General features: G+C 40.3%; 1 protein-coding gene across 1 annotated transcript in view; it reads right to left on the minus strand.

Moving 5' to 3' along the window:
• ADAMTS12 (ADAM metallopeptidase with thrombospondin type 1 motif 12) overlaps positions 1-23,471 on the minus strand; it is a 172,316-nt gene that overhangs the window by 100,533 nt on the left and 48,312 nt on the right. Inside the window, exon 3 of the mRNA XM_074812055.1 lies at positions 6,673-6,847. Coding sequence (XP_074668156.1) covers positions 6,673-6,847 — 175 coding nt within the window. The remainder of the gene's footprint in view (positions 1-6,672; positions 6,848-23,471) is intronic.

Genomic DNA, 23,471 nt, shown 5'->3' on the forward strand with positions numbered 1-23,471 from the left:
ACCAGGATTTTTGACACCAAAGTGAAATGAACACAGAAGTCTTAAATTCGTATGTCAGATGCTAGAAACTCAAAGTTGAAGGATTCTTATCTCTCCAGCACAGAACCCAGACATTTTAGAAACAGAAGAGGGCTCTTTTTCTGGAGAAGGAAAGCACAAGACAATGGAAAAAAGTCTGTATCTTATTTCTGATTAGCTTTTCATAAACTCCAGAGAGCAACTAAAAAAAAAAGTCTTCATGAAACCTAAAAGAAAGTTAGCATCTTCTGCTTTCATTCCATGAGCTTGTTTGGGGGCTGGAAAAATCTCTTGATACCAGTTAGCAGCAATTGTTTCATTCACTGCTAGAACAAACCAGCTATCATGTCTTTGTTTCCCAGGGGTGTACCACACCCCTGAAATGCTACATCTTCTGCTGTCCCCGCAAGCAGGCACTCACTGTTTTCAGATCATGCAAACTGTTCCAGAGATTAAAAATACTCCATGTACTCCTGCAAATCTTTGTTTTGTTGTTCCTGCTTTAAAATACAGGTCATTCTGACTGAATGTACCTATTTGCTCTTTTTTCATGGCAAGCATCTTTTAAACAGGTTAGTACAACCTGTTCGTGGAAAGTAGAGGGATACAGGGAGAAAGATGCTCTTGACTCTACATTGAATTAATCTCAGTTACTACAATTAAATGTGTGAATTTACCATCCTAAGAATAGTCTCTGTGTTTTGCAGAAACCAAGCAAATTAAGCTGAATAGTAATTGATGTGGTCAAATACAGCATAAACAAATATGGAAAAATGTCAGCATCATTCTTTAAAAAATATAGAAGCTACACAGCATGTACTAGGGGTTTGTCAGCAAGCTTACATTGGCCACAATGTTCTTCCAAAAAAAGATAGGCCATCCTTTGAGTATAAAACAGTGTTCTGAGCTTTATTCCCCTCCCACTTCCAAGTGGTTAAACAAAGGACTTCACTGTCAAAAGCCAAGACTAACAGTTTATGCTGTACACTTGCAGACAGAAAAATCGAAGAAAATCCTCTGGCACTATCAAGTTAATAATCAAAAAGCAAGACCAAGATAGAATAAAATCCTGCACTCAGACATAATCCTTAGGAAGAGTAACAGGTAACTATTGTCTGAAACAGCTTAATGGCATTCTAGTCACCTGTTAAATGAATTATGCCACCAAGCCATCATTCAAAAGACTTAAAAACAGTTTTGCACAGATGATTCTGCTTCTTCAGCTCCCCTCACCCCTCTATTCATTTCACACAGCACCTGGCCTCTGTCTCCTTCCTCCCACCCCAGCCTTATCCCATCACAGCTCCAATCCAAAGTTGTTCCAAATACAAAATTTTCAGTTATAAGGTTTATAACTCCTCTACAAATAAGGAGTTGGAGGTCCATGTACAACTCAAACTAATCCTAACTTCTGATCCGTGTGGAACTCATCTATCAAATATTTTCAATGCCAAAATGAGGGTAAAGCATATAACAATTTTTATATAACTAACGCTCCAATGCAGTATTCTCAGAAATCTGTTTTATACCCTAAACCTTTCTTTCCTTAGTTATATATTACAGCCTACTGCAGCAATCACTGGCTTGCAGTCTCAATAAACTCAATTACCCTCCTTCTAAATGACAGCAGCCTGACCACCTCACCAGTCCAAGAAAAAGAAGTCTATCTATTTGTATCATATCAGTCCATTCTGAAGCACTGAGTCAGGAAGGGCTCTATTACATCACAGCATTTTCATTGAAAAACTTCACAAAACTCCATTCTGCAGATCACAAAAAACCCAATACCTTGTGGCAGACTGCATGAAATCAGAAAGAAACTGGAAGAGATCTTTCCTTATTCTGTAGAAGGGAGGATAATTCCTTCTCTCTTGAATTATATCTCAGAGCACTGTCAAGTTTCTAAGATAACCTATTTAGAAAAACAAAAGAAATCCCCAGATCCTTAGGTTCCTCTCCTACAGGCACAAATGATTAGAGAAGTTATTTATAAAGCTCAGGGACACTTTTCATTTATCATTTTTGCCACTTCTCACATAGATTTCAAATGATACAGTAAGACAGCAGCTTCCAACATACAGCATTGTAATGCTGCTTTCAAGATTAGCACTCAGTTTTGCATTCAGCTAATGACTGAGTCATCTGGCAGTTGCCTAAGCAGCAGTGGAAGCGTACAGCACAAACCTAAGTTTTAATTTACATCATTTATCACAATGATTTTTACCCAAATATCTGAAACTGCTAAGGACACTGCAAATTATAAACTATTTAATATAATCATTGCAAGAGCACAGGAATGTAACTGATGCTAAAGTATTACTGTATGTAGATGAGACAGATGAGACACACAGCAAGCAGGTTGGAGCCTAGAGGTTCATGTGGTTGTTGCCACAGTAAATGTGGTGGGCATGCTGCACAGGTCTTCTTCCAAGACGTGACACAGTCCTTGAATTTAAAAAAAGCTTGAAAAAGACTGAACAGGAGGTAACCATCCTCTGTCTATTCCCTCCCACACTGATTCCTCCCTTTTGATTTTGCCTGTACAACTAGTCTTTATATTCCTTACCTGACAGACAGGCTAGTTCTAACTAAAAGGTTACTATTATCATCACCCAACTTCATGCACTGACTTGAAAGCACCAGGGTAGTTCAACTTTTCCAAGCAAAAATCACCACTACATTTTAGCCTGGGCACACAAAGGGTTTCCCAAGTATACGTCTTAGAAATGACTCAGTTGTCTAAGATTAAGTTCAAAAAACAAAAAGAATCAGAGCTCAAGCAAACAAAAGCAGACGTTCTGCATGACAACTTTCAGCCCACAAGGTTAAAATATTTGATTCTGAAAACCAGTGCCTACAAGATATGGCAGGCAACTCTTCATCAGTTAAGCCCCAGCTCAGTGGGTACAAAGCTAGGGCTGACAATACAAAATGATCATGGTATTTAATCTGTAAAATAGAATTCATTTCTACAATTAAATGTGAACTGTAAATTGAAACTGTTTTGCTTTAAAATGATCCCAAAAGGCATTACTCTGGGCTATCTGTGATATGTGGGTGCACCAGACTTCTGCCATCAAACTGAACAGCATGAAGTACTTGAGGACTTGAAAAGGGGGAAGAGTCAACTTACCACTTTTAAAATTTATTTATGCACTGAGTATTCCCCAAAGCCTGTGTAGCACCAAAACCAAGAATTAACTCACTTTCCTTTTTAATTCTGTATTTCACTTCTAACAAGAGCAATTGCTCTTTGACAATGCATAATGTAAACAGGAGATGACACTGACTTGTTTTTTCTACCCTTGCTAAAGAGCTGGCTACAACAGAAATGAGATAACAAAGCATAACACACAAAATAAGAGTTAAGGCCTTTAGAGAAAACAATGATTGTTATATCTTCTCACACAAAGAACAAAAATGTAATGAAGGAAATGCTTTCTTTCCCCATGCACTTTTTCATTTTTTAACTTTTGTGACAGTCAAGCAGACTACTGCTTGACCAAAAGCAGACATTACCTCTAAAGGCTGATCCAGTCAGTTAAACACAGAAACATAAATGACAGTATATTACTTTGTTAATTCATAAGACACTGCCTTTGTTACCCTGGAATATCACTAACATATTACCATCAGGAACAGTTCTGTCACATTAGAATGAATAACACAGAATCACAGAATGGTTTGGGTTGGAACGGACCTCAAAGATCATCTAGTTCCAACCCCCCTGCCATGGGCAGGGACACCTTCCACTAGACCAGGTTGCTCAAAGCCCCGTCCAACCTGGCCTTGAACACTGCCAGGGAGGGGGCAGCCACAACTTCTCTGGGCAACCTGTTCCAGTGTCTCACCACCCTCACAGTGAAGAATTTCTTCCTTATATCTAATCTAAATCTACCCTCTTTCAGCTTAAAACCATTACCCCTTGTGCTATCCCTACACTCCCTGACAAAGAATCTCTCCCCATCTTTATGTAGCCCTCTAAGTACTGGAAGGCTGCTCTAAGGTCTCCCCAGAGCCTTCTCTTCTCCAGGCTGAACAACCCCAACTCTCTCAGCCTGTCCTCACAGGGGAGGTGCTCCAGCCCCCGATCATCTTTGTGGCCTCCTCTGGGCCTGCTTGAGCAGGTCGATGTCTTTCTTACGCTGGGGGCCCCAGAGCTGGACGCAGCACTGCAGGTGGGGTCTCACAAGAGTGTAGTGGAAGGGGAGAAGAATCACCTCCCCTGACCTGCTGGTCACGCTTCTCTTGATGCAGCCCAGGACACCGTTGGCTTTCTGGGCTATGAGCGCACATTGCTGGCTCATGTCCAGTTTTCCATCCACCAATACTCCCCCAAGTCCTTCTCTGCAGGGCTGCTCTCAATGTCTTCATCCCTCAGCCTGTATTGATTCTGGGGATCGACCTGACCCATGTGCAGGATCTTGCATTTGGCCTTATTGAACTTCATGAGGTTTGCACAGGCCCACCTCTCAGGCCTGTCCAGGTCCCTCTGGATGGCACATCCCTTCCCTCCAGTGTGTCAACCGCACCACACAGCTTGGTGTTGTTGGCAAACTTGCTGAGAGTGCACTCGATCCCACTGTCTGTGTCTCCAACAAAGATGTTATACAGCACCTTTCCCAGTACAGACCCCTGAGGAACACCACTCAGCACTGTTCTCCACTTGGACATCGAGCCATTGACCACCGCTCTTTGTGACCATCCAGCCAATTCCTTATCCACTGAGTGGTCCATCTCTCAAATCCATGTCTCTCCAATTTATAGACAAGGATGTCATGGGGGACAGTGTCAGATGTTTTGCACAAGTCCAAGGTAGATGACATCAGTTGCTCTTCCCTTATCCACCAACGCTGTAACCCCATCATAGAAGGCCACCAAATCTGTCAGGCGCAATCTGCCCTTAGTGAAGCCATGTTGCCTGTCACCGATCACCTAATATCAGATAGGCAGTTTAAATTCAAAGCCTATTAGAGCAAACTTAGCTAGTCTGAGTGATGAAATCTCAGGGAAGCTATGCTCAATTTTTCACAGCATCCAGGTACAGCCAGTCTTTTTCTGTCCCATTCTACAGGACTTTGAAGGAAGATACAAGAGGCAAAAAGTGAGAGGCAGAAAGAAAATAAGCAGGCCACACAAAGAAAATACACAGCATGATCACTGGTACCTCCTATCTCCTCTTCATACTTAAAATTGTTTCTTACAGATGTTATTTCATGCATAAAAGAAACCTGGAAGACAGTAGACAAGAACATTTCCTTACTCTTCACAGGCAAATCTAAACTAATTCCTCTCACTTATCTCAGCAGTCATCAGAAGAAACAGAAAATCTGGGAGCTATTTTAGATTTAAGCCAAAGCAGACATCAGCATTAGATGTTCAGGGCTTTTCAACTTCAGGCTTATTTGTCTAACAAGTAGATATATTTTTATTTGATAAAAGTAATAAAGAATGGAGCTCGTATTAATTCTTACAGCTTCCCCTTATCCTTACCTACTCAGTATCACAGAAGACTGAATAGTTCCCTCCTAGCCATCAGCTTTCTCGTTTCCCCCAGCTATCATTTCACACTGCTCCTGGCCAGCAAGCAAGAAGTACAAAGCAGGTCTATGACCAGAAATACAGTGGGGCTGAGTGGTTGTTTGCTTCTTTAATTTATCAACTCATATTAAACAGCAGTAAAACTTCAGCAGCAGTTGTGACTCAGGATTTAAAACTCCTACATTCCTCCTTTTTCTCCAGCCCAGAAAAGAACCAATTAGTCTTAACCATTAACCTGAGAAAAACAGAAACGCATCCCTCTGTATTCTGCAGATTTATTTATACATAACTTGGGCCTTACTGCATTTAGGTTGCTATTCATTCTCCCTACCAATACAGTACCTTTTCTAAAGTTTGGTGCAGACTCAGCTTGAAGTCCTCAAACATCAGAGAACTGATGCAATATCTGTAAATTTCTGGTATGAAGTCAATCAAGTAAATGACTTCCCTAAATAAAGGAACTCATTTTGTAATGAGAAGATGACAACTACCTTCTAGGTATACTCTTCCTTTCCAGGATAGTGTATTAGGTTTTTTCCCCAAAAGGCATGATGCTGAGAATTACTGCACCAATATTATTTTTACTTATGCTTCTACATAAAATACCTTGCTGTTGATGCCTTGCACTCCACTTTCAGAACAACCAAATAAAAGTCTTTAAATATTTTGGTAACTATCACAGAGAATCTAAAAATCCTAAATTTAAACCATGGATAAGAGGTGGGTTATTTTATGTTGATGACAGCATTTGCATGGAGTGAGAATATTTTATTAAAAATAATAACAACTGCAATTTTCATCATCCCAGAACTACTCAAGAATTCAAGTCAAACTCAGTGAAAAGTTCTGGCTGGAGAAAAAAGCGAGGGGTAGAAAGGATCAATAGTGTGAAAAACACATTCCAGCAGCCATAAGGGGAGTTTAAATTTTCAGAAATGAACCCAGATGGGTGGCTCCTGAGGTGTTTTGACTGAGATGCTCTCATTTTGCATAATCTCTTTTTACAGAATTTGCAAAAAGCCTTGCAGAAGGAAAGGCACACACCACTGGAAAATAAAAGCTGCTTGAAAAGATGCAGTAAGCAAATAGGCAGATACCCAGCAAGAGTTGTACCATTCAATCCACATGCTTGTTCTTTTTCCATCAGGATTGCCCGTCTTCTCCTTAAAGCATTTAGAAGGACATTCGCCCCATAGATAATATGGGGATGGGGTGTCCCCTCCTTCTGTGGATGCTTTTTAATGGGCTCAATGAAGTAGTCTCCATGGGGCAGATGGAAATATCCAGTCTGAAAATAAGCACATAAGAGTTAATCTCAATTGTCCAGTACTGGAAGTAAAAAATAAAATAGACTCTTTTCATATCATCATCCCTGAGTTTTTCTTATAAGCCAGTCATTACACTGCAGAAATACAAAACCAACAGGTTTTCAGCATTTATTTTGCTGTATACATCGAGGTTGCTTTGTACCTCACAAACGTGAACAGGTCCAAAGGGGAATAGAAAAAATACCTTCTTCCTAATAACCTGAAATTCTGTATATGGAGGCAGAGGCTCCCATATTTGTACAAAGGCACTGAAAGGTCAAAAGTTAATTTGTCAAACATGATGCACTAGAAGGAGCTGCATCTTGCTCTTCTGGTGTTTTCCACCCATTCCCCAGAGAACAAATCCTGAATAGAAGCTGTTTTATAAGGGCAAAGTATAATTCTGCTCTTAGCTGCAATTCCACAGTCAGATCACACAACCCATGAAATGGCCTGGACTGTGCGGTGCACCCTCAACACAGGCTACAAACCCACCCAGTCCCCAGGCTTCCAACAAGAAACAAGCAGCTTTTTGTGTATTGTAGCAAGCTATCGTGACCATACAATAGACCTGCATAACAAATGCTGTAACATTTCTCATGCTATAACTTCTGTATCAACCTCCCAGCTTTGACTGAGCTACTGGGCCTTTGATATCCATCTGGACTACACAGATTAGTTTACACCTCCCTCTGCCATGATCTAAGAGATACATGCAACCAGCATTTTTGCAGGGATTGCTAACATTGCAAAACCATTGTGTAGCCCTTCCACTTCAACATGTACAGAGCAGTACTATATCTAAAGCAAAGGCCCTACTGACATCCCAGCCCACACTGCATATGTGACAGGAGATTGAGGTATCCCACTCTTACGGCTTTGTTTCCTCTTCACTTTCCTGCTGTGGTCAGTGCAGCCTTCTTAACTTGCTCTGGAGCAGGAAAAAATGCAGCAACACTGTGTTCCTGCAGCTGCTGCACTCAAACTTACAAGGACAGACAAATTTAAAAAAACCTTTTGAAACACTCCAAGGCCTTACAGTTTCCCTGGGCAGTTGGGAAAGCCAGTATGAGGGTAAGGACAAGAGGGAAATCAAGTGAATGGAGGAAAAGCATTCTTAAAAAATAAGCAAGCATAGGCTTTACGTACTAGGAGCCCAAAGGCAGCTCAGTGAGATCGCCACACAATGTGCTTCAAAGTCCCCTCTACCAGATACCTTCTGCCTCCACTATGATTGCCACAGGCCCAATACATCCCACAGCAAACTTGTACAAATAAATAGCTGTGACCGTCATTTCACAGAGTTTGCCCAGCAGTTCTTAAGTGAAGAAATTCTTTCTTTCTAGTTTTCCAGTGCAAGTCAAAGTTTAAAAGCCAGAGGTCGGCCTTGATTTGAAGCCTTGGCTACACCCATAAAGTTTCACAGGTTCAGGACTCAAAGTCACATATGTTTGCTCATCTGGAATTACAGTTACTGCTTATATGGTTTTGGTTTTATTTTTAAGAAAAATGACATCAAGACTTTGGATTCTTAAACATGAAATCTAAAAATACTTAGGTTTCTTTTTAAATTGTAAATCGAGACTACTTTTGATATACAAGCTGAGACACACTACAAAAGCAATAAATCCCATGTTTAGATTGGATAAAGATGTCAAGCAAGCCTGAATCTATAGAGCAGAAATGCCTCTGCAGAGACTAGACCAGGAAATCAGTAGATGTGGCTTTCCTCCTGCTGCTCAAGGAATCAAAGCACTGTCACAAATCTTTGTCCATTCTTTTTCATTCCACGTGATTTGATCTTTCCTGGATGTTCTGAAAGTCTGGGTTATTTGACCTTCTTTTCCTGTTGTGTTTTTTAACCCTATGGGAACGAGGAAGAACTAACCATCTTCACTGCAGACCCTGATTTTATAGGTCAGGCTGATGAGTCACCAGGCTGGCTATTGTGTGAAAGTTGCATCTGTCAGAAGAAAGGCCAGGCGATCATATAAAAACAAAGTATATAAGTAGCAACTACATTTATTAAGCTCCCCCTGCAACGTTTGCATGTTAAAATTCAGCTCTGCATCCAAGCTGTATGGAGCAGGAGAAAAAACAAATATTCATCATATTTCCTATTGCACACACACACAGAGATGGCAGTAGAGGTTGTTCAATGAGCCAGCAAACACTGGCTACTACAGAACCCAGCTTCAGACATTCCCACTGATTTTTGTTTTATTATTGTTTTCTTAACATTATCATTTTTCAGTACAAAATATCTATTTTCACAGTCTTACACATTTTTGCTGTAACAACTCTATCCCAAGCCACCACTGTTCCAATACAGCCACACCACCTCCAACCAGCTGGCATTCTGTGGACAGCATTTGTTAAGTTCAGCGATATGACTGTACCATCCCACCCACCTGCGGTAGAAATCCTGCCTCTCCTCCTCTTGATCTGGGATGAAACTAGGAGTTGTCCCTCTTGCCCTCTGCAGTAACTGCTTGTCTGCACTAGTTCGTGTACTGTTCTTGTCAATGTCATTGTAGTGCTTTCCAGGAATATGTGTGACTACTTGAGCCGCATCAATGCATGTGCTTCATTCTCTACATTGATAGATAACTGAGTATGGACAGAAACACAGCAACACTGTCCTTCTCTGTGTTGTAATTACTACCTTCTTGTTTGTCTCCTCTTTGTTATATGAGGCAAGGTCCAAGAGAAGCTTCCTGCACTTCATGCAGAAAAAGTGGAAATTTTTAACGTCCCTTAACTTCTGGAAGTGGCCATGTCTATGTGTCAGATCTCCTCTGAAGAAAGCAACCTCAGGAGTGTTTAACTTCTACATGATAGCTTTAATATTTGTTCTTTAAAAGAGGTTGGTAACAGCCAGAACTTTCATATCTGTTGGCTCAAGACTGCTGAATCTTGGGAACATAAAGGCTGTTCCCACACTGGACATGCAGACTGAAGTCACTGGAGAGCATGAACAAGTCTGAGGACTAATTTTACCAAGGAGACATGCAGACTTTGCATCAACTCACAGTTCAACTTGCCACAACAGCTCCTGACACCTTGAGACCATCAGAAAACCTCTAATTACTGAAAAGCAACTTAGTCCGCAGAGTAGCAAAACTAAGCTGGAGCTAGAACTGCTGCCAGCTCAGAATAAAACAGGAAGAACCCTAGGTATATTTTCAGGTTTTCAACTCTTCATGGTTGGTGTGGCAATACCACTGGGCACACCCACACAGCCATTTCAGGCATTCATGCAAGGAAATATATAAACCGGCTTTGTCACCAAAGAGAGTGCAACTGTACCTGTCAGCCCACTGACCACACATTTCTGAACCACAAACATGGCCTGTTGCAGTTTCTGTGGTTTTAGATCTGACCTCACAGTGAACAATAAAAAACCCTTTTAATTTCAGCCTAAAAAGTGGTTCTTGGGACAGGAATATGCTTCCTTCACTCCTGCTGCTTCTTGCAGGGTTGAAAAGTATCCATATCATGAATTCAAGGCTACAAGTCAGTGGGCCACTGTTCTGCATCAAGCTCTTAGTTTAATCCAACAAAGCATTTGGGAACAAGGTATCCTTGCCTCTTTCCCATTCCCACCTACTTGCTCCTGCCACCAAATTATGGCCATGACTCCCTCCACAGTGCAGTCTGAGGAGGGAGGAAGGAGGAGAAAGGATACACTGAGACTGGATTGCCTCTAAACTCATTGTAACATGAACCCTGCATCTTGATTTAATTTATAGAACAAACTTGACGTTTGCCATGAAACTGAACATACATTCAGCACCTGGGAACCCTCATCAAAAAACTAAGTTATAAATCATCACTGTTGTGCAAAATTTTCACCTGTCTTCTGTCAGTCTGCAGACTAAAGTCCAGCTCTACTCACAGTATCTAAAAAATCTGCAAAGAAAGGTTGGGGTGACTCTCTGTTACTGTTCTTACACAAAAGATCCAGCAGAACATACAGTTTTCCAAGTACTAGACTTCTAGATAAGGTGACAGATTGCAAATTGTAACAAAAAAATAATCTGCTCCAAAAGTTCTCATGGATCTTAAATTCTAGTAGTGAGAGAATTTATTTAAAAAAACACTGCCTGTTCTGTCTGTAACAAATTTCCCAATAAAGTAAAATATTTATAAGCAATCTTTCCTTTCACTTGAACTTTGTGCTCTGTGAGTTTCTGAAAAAGTGTGAAATGTGGATGAAACCACCATCACTACAATACAAAAGAAGAGAAGAGAAGAGAAACACCATTACATCCTACAGGGCATTTTAGTGCTATCTACACTCTCCCCAGTAAAAAGAGCTGCCTCAGTGTGTTTGTTTCCCATTACAGTACAGAGACAGGACACTGTAACCAGGCCAGATGGTCTCCCTCTGAATGTGTCAGTCAGTGTATTACCAAACATGCCCGAGTACTCCCCCTTCCCTGACAGTTTCAACATACGGGTATACTCTTTCCATGTTGCTAGCCTGAAATCCGTGCATGTATTGCCCTAATTTATCTTGCAAGTGTAGTTCTCATGGTGCTACAGCATGTGGAGAAGGTAAGCTGAAGACAAGATGAAAACAGGAAAAGTAAAATAATCTGAATAGATTCTCTACTCCCAGCCACCAATCCAAGAGGAGATAAGCATTCTTGAGACCAGTGTCTTAAATACAGCTCTGTAAATGTGCTACAGGAATGTTTTATGTCCTGTGTTATCTCAAGTATCATAAAGCAAAGCAAATTTAGGGAGGCTCAGGAACTGTAGACCTTTCTGCACAGACATATTATGCCCGTGACTGCAAAAGTAACTGAAGAGTGATACAAAAAACGTGCATTACTCCATATCCTCTAAAAATCTGTAAAACATGACATGCTCCACTTTTATTATCTGCAAATGGCTTCACTGTGTGCCTAAACGTACCAGAGAGAAGACAACACAATGTTTAGCTCATGTCAAAGACTAGTTCTGGAACCTGTCTCAAAACTTTCCCCTAATTAGTACCATGTAATCTTTTGAATGTCTAAAAACATCTGCCAGTTCTACTTTTGCACTACAACAAGAAGAGGAGCTGATACCCCTCCCAGACAAAAGTTCTTCTCATGGCTATTCCCAGAAGTAACTGGAAGATAAATTACGCATTTGTGTATCTTCTAAATTAAAATCCTTTGTCCTTGCTTTGTTTATCCTGAAATTGTTTTATTTTTGACTGACTGGCTGTCAGGTAGAAACCATGATTTTCATTCCTGTCATCATAAAGAAGAGCACATACAAATTATACTTGAAGTTATAAATTTTAAAAAGCCATCAATTACACGATCTATCAGTTGGAAGTATAAAGACCTTATACATTAGCACTAGTGAATAAAAGCATGGTTTTAACCCTGAAAAATGTGGTTCTCAGAAATAGTCTATTGCTGTACAAAAAGAAATGTATTTCATACTTCAAATACTAATCTACTGGGGGACATAATATTTTTTATGAATTCAACTTCCTGCTCTGTCTTAGAGAGAATTGTGATATAGAGATACCTGTAAAAATTTATGGGTAAAGTCAATTAAGGAAATCAAGAGTGGGAAATGCAGTGTGCCCACCAGTGCTGCTTGGGATGAAGTGACTTAAATTCCACCTCCAGCACACGTATGTGCTTTCCAACAGCTTCCAGAGACTTCCAGCACTTAGTGAACTCGCACTTTGCACTTACTCTTTCATCCTGCACAGGCTATACACCAAGAAACAAAATGTTGAGAACAACTGGAAGAAAACACCACCGATCTTCACATTGAACTTACCTCAAAGCACTCAGAACCAGCAAAATTCTGTTTGCTGATTAAGTATTTCTTTAGTTTTGCTCTTTATATCTGTTCTTTTCTAACTTACAAATAAATAGCAAGAATTTTTCATTTAAAGCCCATCAGATTTCAAGCTATGTGTACATACAATATATGCTTTTTTTAAGCAGTCTGTAGCATCATCCGCTTTTGAGTGCACTTACACAGCCTCAGAATACACAAAGGAGCACCGTTACGAAAGCCTCATCGGAAATAAGCCAGCCTTATTTATGGTCATTACAAAGTTTAGTTTTCACCAGACAAAAAATGACTGCAGCCAAGTTTCCCTCATTTGAACTTTATGAAAAGCTACCATGTAAAATAGTAATAGAAATAGCCAGAAAATAGGGGGGAGTGGTGGCATGTGTATGTGGTGTGATGAAGGGGGAGGTGGGTGTGTGTCTGTTTGTTTCCCTCAGTGCCTATAGGGGAAAATCTAAAAATCTACCACAGAATTTTTTTCTAAATTGTTGTTCTCTCCTCCTTCAAATCTTCCCCTTTACCCCCAAATTCTGACATATTCTGGCCAAAATTGTTTCCCAGACTGTATTTGGAAGTGTTGCTACATTATTTAACGGGATTTTTAGTTCAAGTGCCTCATAATTTTGACACAAACAGCTCCCTAGACACGTCACATCTCCCACACTGCATGTCGCTCGCCAGGACATTGTGATCCTGGGACATTTTGACTCATTTTCAACCAACTTTTTAATTTTCAACAGAAATCTGCATTTTCCAGTGGAAAGCAGACATTTTTCACATATTTCTTGCGGTCAAAAGTTCAGGGGTTTTGTCAAAATATATTTTCTGGAAGAATTTTTTCAATCAATTCCATGTGGGAAGCTGAAGCCGAGTCCTGTGGGAAGGGAAAAGAGCATCCTTAGTCTTGGCTAAGATTTTGCAATTGCAATGTTATCCCAGACAGGAGGGGCTGGAATTAGTGGGTGTATGTCAGGAGAAAAAGGGAGGGGAAGAAACCAACAGTTTGCAGTCTAAAGCTATAGAACTTAGTATTTTGACAATAATGCCAAAAAATAACATCTGCGGTGAGAACAATGTGTAACTCACTGAAAGCAGATGGCAATATTTCTGACAATAGGGCAGCAATGGACTCTGAAAACACAGCGAGTTTTTTGAAGTGACATGAAACAAAAACGTGGAGATGTTGGTTTTACCTTTAAGTACTTTGCTCCAGCTGCTCATTACAAATGTAATGCACGGTAAGAGAAATTCAGTTTGAATAAAAGAATTTTCTAATTAAAGAAAAAAATGTGCCACAGGAAACATGCATTAGAGAAATTCAGTCATATATAATCAAAACCAAACTGGTGAAGTAAATTATCTGTAAATATTACACATGCTGAGTTTATTTTCCTTTTTCAACTTATGACTAAATTGCTTCCCATGTGTTATTTTTTTCCCAAGAATCTTTCTCTTTGAGTTGTCATCTGTTCCTATCTCTCAGAAAACAAGACCCATCACATGAGGGTCCAGGTAAAATTTTCACCTCACTCACCTCAATCCTCGGCTAGAGCTACAAAAAACGGACCTGCCATGCCATTGCTCAGGCAGAAAGGAGGAGGTTGAATATTTGTTAGGTACTGAGAAATTTCACAAGAGACTCTTATAAACATCAGCCACAGAAAAGGACAACATCCTAGCTTTTATTATAGAGTTCTATAGAAAAAAAGTGGTACTTTCAGCAGCATTTGGTGAAAAAGGTGCTATGACACTGGAACACAGCCTTACAGTTTTAACAGAGCTTTGGTCCAAAATTATTTTTAAGATGACAAGGTAAGTGAAAGAACAGGATACTATCGTATCACATCACAAGATCATATACTCTTTTGTCATGCTTGCTACCTTGTATATTCTAGAAGCTGCCAGAAAGCTGCTGAGAAGTGTCAGAAATGTGCAGTTAGGCCTGCACACTATGGGCTCAGAAAGTTCAATCAGACAGAAGAAAAGAGGAAAAAAATACCAATGCAAAGCCAAATTTACAGCAAAGCAGACTTCAGTGGCAGAAATTAGGTATTAGAGGAGAAAGAAGTGTCTGAGATGCTCCGGTTCTCAGGTTCTTAACAGTCAGACTTCAGCACTGAATACTTCTGAGATAAGAGTCTTCCTGGCTGGAGACATATCCTCAGCAAAGGAGAAAAGTCAAGTTTCTATGGTCATGTCAATCAGCTACCATACAACCACTTATAATACATGATCACTCCACTGAGAGACTTGGCAGAGAAACGTTACTCTGGGTAATGGCATCAGCTTGCTGGTGACCACTCAACTTCATTTCTTCTTCTCCTTGCACTTGAGAAGGACAGACTCATTCCTCTTTCCACAGTTTAGTGGAGATGAGGACTTGGATTCGGGTTACCTAGGATACATTTTAAGAAGCTAAGGCATAAAAATCCACCCTTTACAAAAATGGGTAAGAGAAGCAAACATTCCAAATCCTGTGTTAATTTGCTCCTCTGCCATGTCCCAGAAACAGTTCATTAAGCAATACTGATAGCCAGGAATAATTTCTGTGGATCTCCACCTCACTGTGAGCTTTGCATCTCTCACAGAATCTGAAGTACCCTGGCTACATTCGCTTATACTCAAGGAAATCATCTGTGAAATTAATCTTCTGTGGGGATTTGAGCATGCTCACATGAAAAAAATACAACTTGGAACATGCAATTTTAAAAGACAACTTTGCTCATACTTCAGGTCATGGCGTCCTCCACTATCAATCTTTACCGCTCATCCTAAAAACATTTATTACTTCTTCCAACTATTTTCTGATTATCCTTAGAAGAAACAGTCCAGGTACATTATTCATACATTCACTTGTGGGTGCCCTCTTGGCTATATTTGCATCGTAGAAATATCCCATCTTACTTCTTTTCTTCTGATAGAAGATCCACAAATGAAAGATGGTAACTGTGTGCCTGTGAAGCTGTTTACAGCCCTGCTAGTGTCTCTACAGGCTTCTGCTTTGAGATCTCCAGTAGTTTATGAGGAACATGAAGCTGTGTTTCCATAGCTTCTACATCTCTAACTGTGTCACAGTGCCCAGCAGCAGTCACTTCATGTTGTCCAATACCCAGCAAGCCTTTCAGCTTCCTTCCACATTCTCATTTTCTACTTTTTGAAATATGTCCCCTCTGATTTCCTTAAGCCAGAACTGTCCTCCTTTGCTGCATCTAAAGCTCGGACACACCATTAAATTCCAACAGGTTAAAAATTTATTGTCCATTAGAGGAGATTTAGTAACTAGCCATTTTCATAGTCTTAAAATGCAGCAAAGATGACATTTAATGAATTTTACACAACTCCCAGTTCTGGTTATATTAAGTTGGAACAAGCCTGTGTTCACCACAGGCTGAGCATCCAGCAGGGAGATTGCATGGCACAGCTGACTTTTAATTCATTAACTCAAACACAGTTTGAACCCTTATTCTATTTACCAGTGCGATTTCCACACTGCAGCTGAGAGATGGACTACCAAGGGCCCTCTGAAGCCCAGGGCACTCCTGAGATCTGTGGCACCTTTTATCAACATTTCCTTTGTTGCTTAATTGCCAACAAGTTCATTGTGTCTTTGGAGAAGACAATGTTGCAGTCCTTGGGGCTGCCTAGTCTTTGGGTAGACTAGGCAGGCTAGTGAGCTGACACCCCACCAGGACAGCCTGAGTGGACAGTGCCTAGCCTGTGCCCACAGCCCATCTACACAGCAAGTTATATCACTCCTGAGGATAAAGCACACCTAGAAGTTTTTCCTCCTGCAAAAATCAGCTAGGTCACATGGGGCAATCCACCAAGCAAGGAGTATGAAAAAGCAGTCAATATAGCCTCAAGCTCTACCTCAGGGTTTAATGTAATAGCAAGTTAAATCTAAATGAAAAATCAATAAGCTTTGCTATCCAGCCTGAAGGACACTCTCTGGTGAACAATAACACAGTATTTTTCTGAGTCTTTGACTCTTCCTCTTATCCATGCTTTCTCCCTGCCCCTTCTCCCCTGTTTTTGTGCTGTAAGTTTTAATGGCAATATTTGGAAAAAAAAAAAAAAAAAAAGGGCAAAAAAAAGAAGCTGTTTCTCCAGGTGCAAGAGGCTTACTTTGACTATAAGCACGAGAGGGTGAGATTTCACAAGTTTCGACTTCATTTGGGATCCAAAAACAACTTGGCAAGTGTCACTGTTCTGAGACAAAACAAAAAGTTTGCCCAGTTCCTCCAAAAATGACCTTTAATTTGGAAGAGTAGGAAAGAGCAACAGCTGTTTTATTCCTTGAAAATACTCTTGGAACATTTAGTTCATATCTTTCTAATTAAACTTGTTCAGAAAGCACTGTATCCAGGGGGCTTACATTGTACAAATAGGGCTTTTTTTTTTCATCTCATTAATATCAGAACAGCCTCTCATGAAAATGAAAATAAACACTATAAAAATGGTTTGTACTACCCATCATTTGAAATCCCCTCTGAGACTTTTCATAGGAGGATGAGAAGTTCTGAAGCTTTGATTTGGAAGACAGTAAACTCTTAACAGTTTCCAAAGCAGATCGAGTTTGATCATTTAAAGCCTATGTAACACTGAAGGGTAAAGATTTAAATACCAGATTGGCAAGAGGTTCTGTGCCTAAACCATGCTTTCTATTAACAATAAAAACACAAGCAAGAGGGTCCACAGAGCAGATGTGATCTCTAAGCCTGAAGACCAAAAGCACCATGGCTGTTTTGGCTTCCTGCTCACTTATATTCTAAAACTAATTTCAAGCTAGTGAGCATGACAATGTTAATACTGCAGAGATCAAACTTTATTAGAGAAAAACTAAATGCAAATATTTGATCAAATGAAAAGTGGCATTGTTTCTATTGACAAGTATTGTCTGTATTACAGTGAGTCACAGGAATCCTAGTCAACAGCCAGAAAAGCAGAGATACAACATGTGCATATAGATGGAAGAAAGCACAATTATCCCATTTCCCAGTGGATAAAAGACTGTCAGGAGCTTTACTCTCCTTAAGACCAAAGCAAAGAAAGGTCACAGCCCAACTTCTTCCACTCCACAGAAATTATTTTGCTTGAAGAAACAGAAGTCTGTGGTGAAAAACAGCATTAGACTGGACTACACTGGCCCATCTGCTGACACTCTTCTCCTAACTTTATTCTGCCCAACCCAAAAGCAAGCAGAGATGTCGAGAGTAGACAGCATACTTTAGGTCTGCAGTGGTGTTCATAGGTGTGTTGGGGGAGAAGGCTTCTGCCTCTCTTTTCTCCAAACTCATGAAGTCTCTGGCTGCACAACACAGTTGGAACTTATAAATTAATTTCAGCATGCCTAGGAAGGGTCATGCCACCACTTGTCATGAAAGTGTCACATCAAGGTGACCTAAAAGGCAGCCCGTACTGATGCCCTCAGTCTCTTCTTCACTTACCATTTATGCTTCCAATGCCTTTCTAAAAGGTGACTTCCCAACACTGAAGGATAACCTCAGAGCAGCACTGTGACACAGAGTTTCAGCTCTGTGCCTACAGAAGGAATCAAGGCTTCTGCTCAACAACTGCAGCTTGAAACACACTGCCCTTGTTTCCATGGGTGGTATGAGAAAACAGCTGCTTCCTTTGCTCTGCACAGCCCTGCAACAGGCTGTGAGCCATGCTCAAGCTGCAGCTTGCTGCACTATCACTGGGGAGGAATGAAGGGGGGGGATATTATCAAAACCAGCTACCTTACAAAAGAGAAAAATTCAGTCCCTGGTTGAGGGGACCTGTGGCACATTAAGATATCAGTGTCAAGTGAGTGACACACCACACCAAAAAGTTTATTTTGCATCACAACCAGTGGCTGTTTAAAAAGGACTGAGAGTAAGAAATGGGATGTGGAAGGAGAGGGGAGAAGAAATGAGATGAAACCGTAAGAACAAGGTGCAAAGCAAGTCCCAGAACTTGTGAGGACGAAGAGCAGTCTCTAGTACACAGCTGATGCTTAGCACCTGGCAGCCTGAGAACCAGCACCATGATAACTGGCAATCACAACAGAAGTGCTAAACTTCTGCTGGCCTGAGGCAAATCACACGTCACTCATTTGACTTTCCCTGTTATTTCTGCCTGCCTGAGAAGGGAGAACGAAGTGATTTTATGACTGCGTCTGGCACACCACCATAAAAGTTTTTACAAATCTAGTACAAGTCGCAGTTCCCATGCAATACCAAAGCTGAAGGCTGATCAGATTCAGCGTTGGGTTCAGGTCAGTTTAAAAGCATAAAGCACTTAAGTTAGCTCTGAACTTGATGTAAATCCCCCCTCGAAGCTTGAATTCTGACTGAAACCCATTTCTGTTGATATGTGAGGTACAGTGCACACACTGATATCAAAATTACCTGCATGTGTGAGACGCTACAGCTTGCAGGCAGAAAATTAACAACTCTTACAGAAGTGCAGAGAGATGATCTATACTTTGAAATTCAAGTTGTGAAAAAAAAAAAAAAGCCCCAATAAGAAAAAAAGATTGCAAGACAAACAAATACTTCTCAATCTACTCACAGTCAATTTCAGCTCAAAACTTGGCAGGATGCATACTCAACAAGAACCAAATAAAATTTCGTACAAAACCAATAACTGAGTAAACTACTTACACTAAGATTAGCACAAAATCTCTGCTATCCCAAGGTCCGCCCTGCTAGGAGCTAAATCTGATGAAATACCAACTACCTTCTCTAAGGTGCTGAATACTTTAAGGTCCTCCTGATACTGGTGGGAAATCAGCAAGTTCAACATTCTTCAGACTAAGGCCCTGTATGATGAGCACCCAAAAAGGCTGGAAAAGAGAAAACATGGGGAAGCAGAAAGTGGCACAGAGAAACTGGAGAGTTTCTGCCTGTTTGCTGTCTGCCCTAGCACAAGAGGTAGGTAGCTTTAAAAGAAGCTGCCAAACAACAAAAGATTTTTTCATTCAAGACATACTAGAACGGAAGAAGCATTTGCCACAGAAAATTGCAAATCAGAAATGTTGAGAGAGGTTCCAGAAGTGGGCTGGATAAATCTGAGTAGGGAAGATTAGTCCTACATTGTTAAATAGAAAAATACCACCTACAGCTCAGAAACAGACAGCACGTCAAGGAGATGTCCCTGTTTTCCAGCCCTGTTCTTACACCTCTCCCCAGGAATCTGCTGTTGAGCATTATTTCCTTCTGAAAGTCAGCAGCATACTCAACAAAGCCAAGGGTCTGGCAAATTAACACCTTCCACCAAAAAGGAAATCGCAATCTGCTGCTCAGGTGCTGCCTTTGTAGCAGCTTTTTCAGTAGAAAAAGAAGCCATCTAGGTTGGGTGCTTAGTCTCTTGGTTGCTTTTGCAGCCCGAGGGGCTTTTTCCTATTGTGCCTTTCACACGCCAGGTTTCTATTTTCTTTCAGCTGTATCAGCCCAAGATGCTCTTCTGGGACTTCACAGCAGGGCTTGTGCACTCCTTCTTATCTCTTTAGACTAGCCCTTCTTATACCAGACTGACTGTGGGGCAGGCTGGACTTTGGGGCTGACCTTGTACTGCCATAGGTCTTAACTCTTCATGCATGCAGCAACAACTTCCTTTAAAAAGCCCCTTTTCCAAACCATTCTTGGGGATACACTTTTGTCTGCTTGCAAAACCAAAATGTCTTAGTTGTGCAGCTCACCCATGGAGATCAAAGAGATAGATTTTAGCCTAAAAATTATGAATTTAAGATTTTGATTTTTATGTGTTTTGATACACGTTTGTTTCTTTTGTAGAGTATTTCTGTAAAAAAATTGGGTTTTGCCTGTTGAAAAAGCTATTGTTTTTATTTTAAACTGACAGAAGAATTAGACTTTCCATCAAAATAATTCTTTGTTTGACTGCAAAGAGATTGCTTTTGCTATTTTGGAAATACAACACTCTTTGTAATAAAAGCATTTCATTTTGTCTTGCTTAAAAGCATCACTCAGCCTTTTACATTTGAATGTGGTATTCCACAGCACAAAGACAATGTAGAGAAGAATTGGGCTATTTATCTAAAAAAAAATTACAGTAAAACATTCTTTGGAACAAGGCAGGTGAGGAAAAGTATTTTGCTATAGTAAAAAGACTCATTTTCTTTCTGTTAAAGCTCTGCTGCCATGTCTTCTTTTGCTCACAGGATGTTAAAGTTTTGTCATGTTTTGATATCCTCATAATGTACCTTTCAGGAATTCAGAAATTCCTTTTAACTTAAAAAAAGCACAGATGTTCAGCATTTCTAAGAATTCAACAGTTTGTTTCTTTAGGATGTATAATACTTTTTATGTGAAACTGATACAGTGATATGTAGGAAAATATGCAGAAGAGTAAGAAAATACTTTCTGAACAGATCAGACAGATGTCTGCAGATGAAGCACCTTCCTGAAGACATGCTTGTAGTTTTGTAGAAGATGTTTTAGTGAAGCAAAAGTTTACTCAGATCTGAAAGATACTAAGTATCTTCAGCTCCTACTCAGCTTGATTCCTGCTAGTTTAAGAATACTGAAAATTCAAAAACTTGGTAACAATGGAAAGAAATAGAAGACAATAAAGACTAGATCATATACAGTCCTGAGAGAGCTCCAGTGGACTTAAGAGTTCTTTAAAAGAGAGGTGTATTTGACCCATAAACCTCTAATAAGCTTTTGTGTGGTCAGAACTGTTTAGAAACAACTTTAGGAAAGACATCAGGACTGAATCATCAATAATTCACAATTCACCCCTCACAGAGGTGAATTTACAAAAACACAATAAGCAATTCATTCTGCTTTCACTATTAGCCAAAGTTGCACAGCTAAATACCAGAATTTTACTGCAGAAATCTTTACAACTGAGATGCGACTATGGCTTTTTGAGAAAGACATTTTCAAAACCAGGACTTTTGTACAGGATGATGCCTTATCATGACAGAGGCACCGAAGCATCATTGATGGAAATGCTAGCATTGAAAAACATCTGTGCACTAACTAAACTAAAGCTACTTTTGTTCCTCCCCAAAATGATGCAGGCGAGAGTTCAAGTTGGTATGTTTCTTTGTCAGTGCTATGTCTTTTTTCCTTCTTCCCTCTGACAATGAAAACCAGAAAACAAACACTGAACCAAATACATCCCTGGTTCAACCTCATTAATTTATTTGCAGGAGGAATGGATCTGACAGCCTACATCACAACAAACTATGTGTGGATTCCAAAGGCAACATAATCCCCTCTAGGCTTAGATGCAAAACACATGCATTGTTCTCATCCCTTCTTTTGCTACTTTGAAATATGCTTGACCTTACACTCTGCTCAGCGATCAACACATGGCAGCATTTACAGATCCCCAACAGGCATTTTGTAAGGGAAGACTTTCAAGGCAGGTTCTGACAGAGCTGAGCTGGAAACACAGAGGTGGTTTAGCAGAACTGGCTGTTAAAAAACACTTTCAGCAGGCTTTTTTCCCCAGCACTGCTGGCTGTTTTCCAAGAGCTACACGGCCTACTCCTAGTCCAGCCTGCATGTTCTCCTCTCCTTTCACAGACTGGCTGATCCCCCAAAAAATGATGGTCGTTTGGCAGCACATCTCTGGATTCTGCCCAGTTTTTTTCAAAATGTTGAGACTCACATGTGCCTTGCTACAGCTTAACGGGTCTGTCCAGTGCTGTTCAGACAATAATATCAATCCAGTGTTCAGCTACCCTCCTCCTTAGGCTCTAGACTTCCCTGTGAAGTTACTGCCCAAACTGTCAAAAGCATGTGTTTCGTTTCCCCACACAATGTGATTTGATTGATTTGGCACAACCATTGATTACCTTTCACTGGGAAGCATTTGAGAATAAATGTAAAAGCCGTCCACAGTTACTGAACAAGCTCTGGTTTTATCCTCAGTCTCCTCAGTTTTCAGACAGTCTTTTCAGAAGTTTTTTTTCCATAGTTCAAGTCTCAGCAATGATTTTCTGAGGCTCCAGGAAGATGCTGGGATTTGTCTGCTGTCCTTAAACAATAATTCTGCAAATTCGGGAAGACTGTAACACAGCTGTAGAAATGAAAGCTTAGCTCTAGCTCCAGCATTTGAAATCATGTCCAGCTCTCAGCCACAGCAGTGTGAAGTACAGAAGGCAAGCAAACGAAAGATAAGCAAAGGATGCAGTTACACACACACACACACAGAGTAAAATCAAGCACACATGAAACACATGAATTACAATGAAGATCTCAGCTGGATCCCTGCAATTATAAAGAAGGTCAGAGCAATTGTGCACTACAGCTAGAGGCTAGAACTGAGAAGAGAACTAAGTCTTAGCACAGGAATTTTTAATTAATCCTTGACTTGCAACAAACCAGCTGACCTTTGTCTCCTTCTATTGCCAATGCATATACAAAAATAAGTCAGTTTAACTAAATTTGCAGTCCTCCAAATGGGACATTTGTTTAAAAAAAAAGAATATATATATATGTTAGCCTTTTTCAAACTGTAGATAAATTGTTTTCCTCTACAGCCATAAATCCTTCAGAAAGACCATACTCCAGCTTGCTGCTAGCTTATGTGCCTGTATACAAGAGAGACAGAGAGAGAAAGTTCAGAGCATATGATCCTTCAGACATAAGATCCAGAAGGATTTTTAGACAATACACCATAACCCTCAACTCTGATTTATCTGTAGACTAACAGCCAACAAACGGCAGATTCTAATACCCAGCAGCAAACACTGCCTCGCTGGTGACACACACCATCTGCATGTTTTAGGACTACTCACAGAATTGCTGGGATTTGCCTGTTGGGTTTCAG

Source organism: Strix aluco, chromosome Z, assembly GCF_031877795.1.
Source record: "Strix aluco isolate bStrAlu1 chromosome Z, bStrAlu1.hap1, whole genome shotgun sequence".
NCBI classification, from domain to species: domain Eukaryota; kingdom Metazoa; phylum Chordata; class Aves; order Strigiformes; family Strigidae; genus Strix; species Strix aluco.